General features: G+C 42.0%; 1 protein-coding gene across 2 annotated transcripts; it reads left to right on the top strand.

Moving 5' to 3' along the window:
- The first annotated feature begins 112 nt into the window (after positions 1-112).
- Positions 113-6,190, top strand: LOC310756653 (vomeronasal type-2 receptor 26-like). 2 transcript variants are annotated; one of them, XM_083601154.1, is made up of 4 exons: positions 113-988; positions 3,272-3,499; positions 4,439-4,565; positions 5,269-6,190. In XM_083601154.1, the coding sequence occupies exons 1-4, from the start codon at positions 215-217 to the stop codon at positions 6,171-6,173; spliced, it is 2,034 nt and encodes a 677-aa protein (XP_083457280.1). In that variant the 5' UTR covers positions 113-214; the 3' UTR covers positions 6,174-6,190. The 2 variants fall into 2 exon arrangements, with proteins under 2 accessions (XP_083457280.1, XP_083457281.1); XM_083601155.1 differs by lacking the exon at positions 113-988 and adding an exon at positions 1,618-1,775.
- The last annotated feature ends 2,802 nt before the right edge of the window (positions 6,191-8,992 follow it).

Below are 8,992 nucleotides of genomic sequence, written 5' to 3'. Positions count from 1 at the left end.
TCGTCTTGCGAGGCACCACTGTAGCTGGGAGAAGGTTCAGCTGAACTCAGTGTGACATGTATAAGGTTGTATAGCTAAGCAGAAGCTGTTTTAGGCTGGCAACGTCTGGGCATTATTTCCCACACTAAACATTGATTCCTTTTCTTACTAGCTCAGTTATGGCTTTGTCAACAATATTCTGAATGATAAATCCCAGTTTCCCTCTTCCTACTGGATGAGCCCAAAGGAAGCTCAACAGTACATGGGAATAGTGAAAATGCTCCTCCATTTCAGGTGGATGTGGGTCGGTCTCATTGCTCCAAAGCATGATGGTGGAGATTCGTTTTTGAGAACCATGAAGACAATATTCTTTGCGAACGGCATTTGTGTAGCCTTCACAGATAGGATTCAACAACTAATTGCTGCTGGAGTTCATGTTTTACGCAGAAAACCTTCCTATTTGGAAGCACACCTTACACAGAGAAAAGCTAACGTGATCATTTACTTTGGGGATCCTGACTCCATGTGTCTGTTGCCTGTCATACTGAACAGGATTGAAGAAGGAAAACGGACCCCTGTAGGGAAAGTTTGGGTCTCCACAGCTCTGTGGGGTTTCACCTTAAGCACATCTTTTGCATTCTGGGATGTCAAATCCTTCCACGGTGCATTGTCCTTTACCATCCAAACAAACAAGAGGTCAAAATTCCAAGACCACCTATTGATTCAAGATGAATATTTCCTCGATCAGTTTTGGTCAGAAGCATTTGATTGCTCTGATTCCAACCACAGATGGTCAAGAAAAACCTGGAAAAGATGTGTGGGGAAGAGAAAGCTTGACGATTTCCCCATACATTGGCTTGAGAAAAGAATGTCTGCTGAGAGCTACAATGTTTATAACGCAGTCTATGTTGTGGCACATGCCTTCCATGCGCTCGTCACATCTGTATCTAGCCACGTGATGCCTGCAGAAGACAGAAGAGTGGATTTTCTGAGCATAAGCCCATGGCAGGTAAGAGGGAGAGGGAAAGAGAGCCATTGTAGGTGAATTTTTTAATCAAATTTTATATATCAATATTAGGGGTCGACTGTAAGGTTTTGTGTTCATGTAGTGTTTTCTTTCACTTAGGGCTCATTGTCAGCGAAGCTCAGATGCTGACAGGAGGAGAAGAAGCAGGTATAGGGAGAGAACAGTTAGCAGTGGAAAGCAGACGTTGGAATGCAGGAAACATTCTCTCCCAAATCTTGTAGGATCTCAAAAGTGGCTGAGATGTGAAAGATACTGGAAGAGAAAGTGGGGGCTTCCGTGCTGGGGGAGGGGGAGGAGCTCAGTCCGGGCAACTCCATCTTCTGGGGAGGACGATGAATAGAGGAGCTCAGTCCTAGTTTGTTGTTTTAGCAATAAATAAGGCAATAAATTAACAGCCAGAGTCGTCTCGCGTTTGTGGGAGAGACCAAGCCATAACATTCATTCAGACTTTCCCTTGCCCCACTGCTTTCCCCAGAAAAAAACACCAACTGGGTTTTCTCTGGATTGTTTGCTCCAATTCATCACTAAAGAGTGGATTTTCCAGAGGAAAGCAGTGGGACAAGTGCAAAACTGCTTGGACCTGTACCTAGAAAATGTGGGACAATCAGGACAAGGTCATGTCTGGATGACCCGTTAAACTCTGGCCACTTGCATTTTTCCCTATACCACTAGTGAGGGTCTGTAGCACAGCAGTAGAATGTCTGCTCTGCATGCAGGACTTCTGAGGTTAATTCCTAGCCTTCCCAGTTCAAAGGATTCAAATAAGCAGGTGAAGAAGTGCCTCTGCCCGAGTTCCTAAAGAGGCAACGCTAATCAGAGGTTTTTAAAAATGTGTCTAGATAGAGAAGTAGCCGGGCTTAGTACAAAGCTGTTTCCCGTGTTTCTAAGCCAGCTCCAATTTATGATAGTATCTGCCTAAGGACGCAGGTGGCGCTGTGGGTTAAACCACAGAGCCTAGGACTTGCTGATCAGAAGGTCGGTGGTTCGAATCCCTGTGACAGGGTGAGCTCCTGTTGCTCAGTCCCAGCTCCTGCCAACCTAGCAGTTCGAAAGCATGTCAAAGTGCAAGTAGATAAATAGGTACCACTCCGGCGGGAAGGTAAACGGCGTTTCCATGCGCTGCTCTGGTTCACCAGAAGTGGCTTAGTCATGCTGGCCACATGACCTGGAAGCTGTACGCCGGCTCTCTCGGCCCATAGAGCGAGATGAGCGCTGCAACCCCAGAGTCGGTCACGACTGGACCTAATGGTCAGGGGTACCTTTACCTTTACCTTTACCTATCTGCCTAAGTCAATAATTCTGAGCTGGTGATCTGGGGCATAAAATGGCTGTTGGTATGCCAGATGAAAAAGGGTAATTGAATAATGCAACGCACCAAAGTGATTCCTCACTGTGTCCCTTCCTGTTTTCTGTTCTGCTTTTGGCATCTGCCCCTCCATGTGTCATTCTGTCGCAATTCTTCATTGGTTGTGATTGATTGATTGATTGATTGATTGATTGATTCATCTGCTCACTCCTGCTAATTCAACAGAATCACCCCTTGTCAAGAACCCAGCCTGTGCAAACTGGGGGTTACAAACTCCACCAATTATTTATAATTACACAGCTTAAATAAAGTATGCCTCCCGTTGCTAACCATTTAGGCTAGATTCAACTAAATTGCTAATCTATTTACTAAAGCCCTCTCTGACCAGTCTTCAGGTTCTGCCTGGAAATCTGTATTCTCACTGGACTGTAGCAAAGGACTAATGATTTTGAATGACCACTAAAGGACCTATCACGATTTGACCCATTTCAATTCTCTTGTCCCATATAAAAGCAAGAGTCTACTGTTAACTGCCATAACATTATAGGTTTTTTTCCTCTTGGAAGACTACCACTGAACCCACAGTTACATTATAACTTTTCTGGGAACAGTCAGGAGAAAAATAACAGGTTCTCCACCATTTTCACACCGAAAAGGTGTTCATACCATAAGAACATTGTTCTATTTAATGTTTAATTAAAAATTTTCTTCTACGAATCACTTTTCTAGTGAAGTGTGTGTAGCTGTGGAACTGAGCAAAACAATTGTTTTCATGAATTCCCCACCCCCCAAAAAAATCATAGATCCAAACTTGTTTTCACTTGTTTCCACACTTGTTGCCACATTCAAGGACTACCTCTGTTTCTTTCAAATAAATTTTTAAAAATGAAGATTGGGATGGAAGAAGAGATGAAGCTAATTCATTTACAGATGTTGAGACTCTTTCTCTCTCTTACTAGCTCCCCCGTTTTCTGAGAAGCGTCCGTTTCAACAGTACTACGGAGGACGAGGTGCATTTTGATGAGGATAGAGAGCTGGTGGCTGACTACGATATTGTGAATTTGGTCACATTTCCTAACCAAACTGCCGTAAGAGTGAAAGTGGGGAAGTTGGAGACCCACGAGTCCTCAGGTCTAGAGATGACCATCGACGAAGAGGCCACTGTGTGGCCCAAATGGTTCAACCAGGTGGGGAGTGTATTCGTGTTTTATGCTGTCCTGTAGTAGCTGGGAGCACAAGCTGAGAGCTGGAAGATGTACATTTCAAATTACCGTATTTTTTGCTCTATAAGACTCACTTTTTCCCTCCTAAAAAGCATGGGGAAATGTGTGTGCGTCTTATGGAGCAAATGCAGACTGTGCAGCTATCCCAGAAGCCAGAACAGCAAGAGGGATCGCTGCTTTCACTGCACAGCGATCCCTCTTGCTGTTCTGACTTCTGAGATTCAGAATTATTTTTTTTCTTGTTTTCCTCCTCCAAAAACTAGGTGCGTCTTGTGGTCTGGTGCGTCCTATACAGCGAAAAATACAGTAAAAGTAAATGTAAAAGCTGGTCTCAGCTGCAACCTCACATTTGTTATTTAAATATAATAATGCTGTATGATTACTGGGGGTACGCAGGGGTACACATACCCCTAAACATTTTGTGAATCTCATTGAGAAGCAGTATTTCAATGTGAGTAGGAAAATGAGAGTACCCCTAAACTTTTTTTAAAGAAAGAAAACACTGGATATAGATATAGATCATTTTTTAAGGCAAGAATGAGGAACCTGATCCAGTGGTTTGGACTCAGTCTGACCCTTATTTTTTCCCTCCCCTTATGGTTTTGATCTATGGGTTACTTTTAAAATGAGGCTGCATTTTAAATTGCATTTTAACCTGTATTTTAAATTGGTTTTTTTCTCCCTATTATGATTTTACTGTAATTTTACTGGTGTTAGCCACCCTGAGCCTGGCTCTGGCCGGGGAGGGCGGGGTATAAATTATTATTATTATTATTATTATTATTATTATTATTATTATTATTCAGTTTTCTAAGGCACAGACCCATCAGAGCAGAATGGTATAGTACCTACAGAGAATGCAAGAGCTCCTATAATACTGTTTGTTTTCTTGATGCCCTTTAGACAAGGCCCCATTCCACATGTTCAGAAAGCTGCCAGCCTGGATCCAGCAAAGTGGTACCAGAAGGACAGCAAATTTGCTGCTATAAATGTGCCCCATGCCTAGAAGGAGCCATTTCTAGTCACACAGGTAAAACAGCTTTGAAGGAACAGCAGGCTCTGAGGGATGAAGAGCAAGTTCACTGTGAATGTACCGGTAATCATGCTAGATCTAAAAAGAGACATTTGGAAAGAAATCTCAAGACTTGTCATGAGTTGTTTCAGTGGTGCTACACTGCAAATCACAAAATTGCAATGGCGGAAAAGCTGTGCATAGACTTCACCCCACTTTGATTTGCAGTCATGACTTGTAAATCTGGATCAGACCTGATTCATTCCAAACCTGATCTGACCTGCACTGAATTCAAATCCAGATTGTGATCCAGTAAATACAAATCTCCTGAAAAGCCAATTGACTGCACTGCAAAACCAAAATGGCCATCGATTTCTTCTTTTTAAAAAACAGAGACATGAAATTTTGATCCACAGCAGCCCCTGCAGAGGGGATTAGTTTGCTAAATTTGGTATCTGCTGGACGGTGTAGAATATACTCACAATGCAGACATACCCACACACAAACACAAGATTAAATGATGAGACAGACACAGAAAACCAAACCCAGCTGTAAAGAAACCTTAAACCTCATAAACTCACTGTGCTTATGAACTGCAGTACAATTCAGAATATTGAATAAAATTACTAAAAAGAAAAAAGATGCTCCATTTAGGTAGGGAATATATTGATGATACAGAAATTTCTGGGGTTTGATGTACAAAAATAATGTTTTCTTTCAGATGCAGATCAATGTCATCAGTGTCCAGAAGATCAATACTCAAACAATGAGAGGGATCAATGTATCCCCAAGACTATAGTCTTTCTCTCCTATGAAGAACCCCTGGGGGTTACCTTGGTTTTCTTTGCTCTACTCTTGTGCCTAATCACAAGTACTATTTTGGGAATCTTCATTAAATACCAAGACACTCCACTTGTTAAAGCCAACAATCGAAACCTGACTTACATCCTCCTTGTTTCTCTCCTGCTTTCCTTTTTGTCCTCCTTTCTATTCATTGGCCAGCCTCAAGAAGTCACCTGTCTTCTCCGCCAAACCATCTTCAGCATCATCTTCTCGGTTGCCGTCTCTTCTGTGCTGGCAAAAACTATAACTGTGTTTTTGGCATTCATGGCCACAAAACCAGGGAACAGAATTAGCAAGTGGGTGGGAAAGAGTCTGGCAAATGGCATTGTCTTCTTTGGTTCTGTCTTTCAGTTTGGCATCTGTATTGCCTGGATCGGAAGGTATCCCCCCTTCCCAGAACTGGACATGGATTCCCAGGTCAGACAGATCATTCTCCAGTGCAATGAAGGGTCCGTCACTATGTTTTATTCTGCCCTTGGCTACATGGCTCTTCTGGCTGCCATCTCTTTTACTGTGGCTTTCCTAGCCAGGAAGCTTCCTGGGGGGTTCAACGAAGCCAAGTTTATCACCTTCAGCATGCTGGTGTTTTGCAGTGTCTGGGTCTCCTTTGTGCCAACTTACCTTAGCACCAAGGGGAAGTACATGGTGGCTGTGCAGATCTTCTCCATCTTGGCTTCCAGTGGTGGGTTACTGGGCTGCATCTTCCTTCCCAAATGCTACATCATTGTCCTAAGGCCTGATTTGAATACAAAGGCGCACTTAATGATGAGAAGGAAAGATTAAGGTTGTGTTTTTTTATAAAAAAATAAAATTATTGAATGATTTTATGTTACAAAAAAATTACAACCATACAACCACTAAATATAATTGAGAAATAAAAATTACATACATCAATATTTAGTTTGTTATTTGTTATTTACCATCTTATTTCCTTCCAAACATTCCATAGAAAAACACACATATGTACAGAGACACCCCAAAAAAATGATAATAAAGAAAGTAAGTATTTCCCGCTTTTATCTTACAAAATCTTTTCTTCAATTTTGACTTCATGTCAAGTCCCTTCACATATGTTTTATCTTACAATCAAATGTACACAAAGAATAAACCTTTCTATATTATTTTTCCAATACATTCTGAAAGATTGTTGTGTCAAATGTATTACTCAACTAAATTTCATAACTATGTATGTGTGTATGTGGACTTTCAGATTTTTTCAAAACTTTTATTATTATTATCATGGAGTAGCCATCTTCCTTCCAAGGAATGTCTCTGAGTACATGCCATGTCACCATGAAGCAGCAGCAGAAGACCCTTCCTCCCCCACAACAAACACCCTGTGAGGTGAGGGAGGTTGAGAGACTTCAGAGAAGTGTGACTAGCCCAAAGTCACCCAGCAGCTGCATGTGGAGGAGCAGGGAATCGAACCCGGTTCACCAGATTACAAGTCCACCGCTCTTAACCACTACACCACACTGGCTCTCTGGAACTGCTGGTTTTGGGGGCATTCAAAAAAGAGGTTTAGATTCAACAGCAGCCAGGCTGCTGATCTCTGCCTACAGGGACCTGTATTTTTGTGGCAGTGATACTACGCTATAAACTCTCATCTATAGTACTGGTGCTTTATAAATATAGTAACAATTTTGACAGCCTTCAGTTTAAAAGAAAAGGGGTGAAGTTCTTCACATTTATTTATCCTCCACCCCAAAATGTAAATTGTATGTTAAGAATTCTCCCATAACTTCTGCACAATGGAATCAGTAAAGATGCAACGCAGTCTCACACGTCGTTCTGTAGTTATATTTTCTCTTGGTTTTTCAGCTCCTCTTTCTCTAAGGACAATAACTGATTATATTGCGGAGGCACGGGACACCTTGGTGCACACTGACAACCTTCTTTTTCAGGAGCCAGTGGTGACGAAGGAAACTGCTTCCCAGGGTTGTCCAAAGGCATTTTTCCGCCTTAGGCAAAATACAAGATGATACTTATGGTCAGCTGATAGTCGCCCACAGCTCGGGGGGCCACTAGGTGGCGCATCGGAAGATGGCTGACAATAACATCTCTCCGACCCACACGAGGTAATTTGGAGGCTATGATGGGGGTAATTAGCCTCCTTAACCCCCCCAGGATTATGGGGGGGACGACCCTTGCCTGCTGTGCCCTATACCACCCCCGAATTTGTGGGGGTGGGGGCACTAGGCACAAAGCCCTCCTGTGGGATTCCGGCACTCCTTGATGCCGTCTCTGATCCGCGCCTCTAGTTTGCAAGAATCTTCAAAAGAAACAATTTGGACAAGATAAATTGCACATACTTCAAGGAAAAAGGGGGAGTAAAGACTGCTGACAGAAGAGATCTCTGATAACAAGGCAAGAATAAAATATGAGAAGATACGACAAGATACGGTATTGCAAATGACTGAGGGGGGAGGGGGGAAAAACCTTCCATTCCTTTTTACGTGATTTAACAAGAATCCCCTCCCCTAATAAGTCAGAACTTTAAGGACTTAAGCTGTGATTTAAGGCTGTGTGGAGATAAACTTTCGAACCAAAGCAATGTTTCAAGACGAAGCTGGAAAGTTAAGAGTTTTGGAATGACGCAGTTAAAAATGCCGTCGCCATCTTGGGAGGCATTGTTGGAGCTCTTGGGTCTGGGAGGAGAAAGAGAGAAATAGTGCTGTTTACATATCGTGGATAAACTCCTCTGTGGGATTTAAGAGCGAAAAATGCCTGATTTATGATGGAAAGAGTGATGTTATCTACGAAGGAGATATATGGAAACCATCTGGACTTAGATTGGAAGAACGGGAAATTCACACAGGATTATTATATTTGCTTATCGGCTTAAGGAGACTAACAGAAGAGATCGTAAAAGAAAAAGAGAAATTATATGAACAAGATATGATGTGGAAACACCAAGATAAGACTGGATAGAATTATGAACTTTGTCTGGACTGATTGGGACTGATTTGGATACTAACGCAGTAATAAGAAGATGATTTGAATCCCCCTTTGGATCTTGAAGTATGGGTTCCCCCAACAAAATTTAAAAATTTGGCTTTGTAATTTGGAATTTATGTGATGTGATTTAATTTGATGTGATTGGCCAGTTAATAAAAATTATTTTAAAAAAAAAGATAGTCGCCCACAGCTCCGCTAAACATGGTCCAAGTTCAGTGCCTGGTTCCGAACTTCAATGTCTAAAACTCCTGGTAGAGTACAAGGATCCAGAGATCATGCTAAGGGTGGCCAAATTCTGTGGGCCTGCCATAAAACTTAGGGAACAAGCCGTACTACCAAAATGATTAAGGTTTTAAATGACATATAAAAATTCAAGTTCAGTGCCCTTCCAATTGTCCCATAGGAAAGCATGACATGACTTGGGTGAACTTTTGCAAACATGTTTTCTCCTGCCGCGCACCTGTGCATTTGCCTCAGAGAGAACATGCAAAGAGGTGATTATACATCCCCTGCAATTATCAAAATCATTGTCATTGATTTGTGTCCCTGTGACCAGAATTCCACAGCATTGTACCAGAGGTCACCTCTGAGCATTATCATTAAATAAAAATAATTCAAACCCCAAATTATCAATCATTTCTTCC

This window comes from Podarcis filfolensis (genome assembly GCF_964270895.1).
Source record: "Podarcis filfolensis genome assembly, chromosome: 2".
NCBI classification, from domain to species: domain Eukaryota; kingdom Metazoa; phylum Chordata; class Lepidosauria; order Squamata; family Lacertidae; genus Podarcis; species Podarcis filfolensis.
Note: the sequence above shows the minus strand (reverse complement) of the source record. Positions and strands in the feature narration are given on the sequence as shown.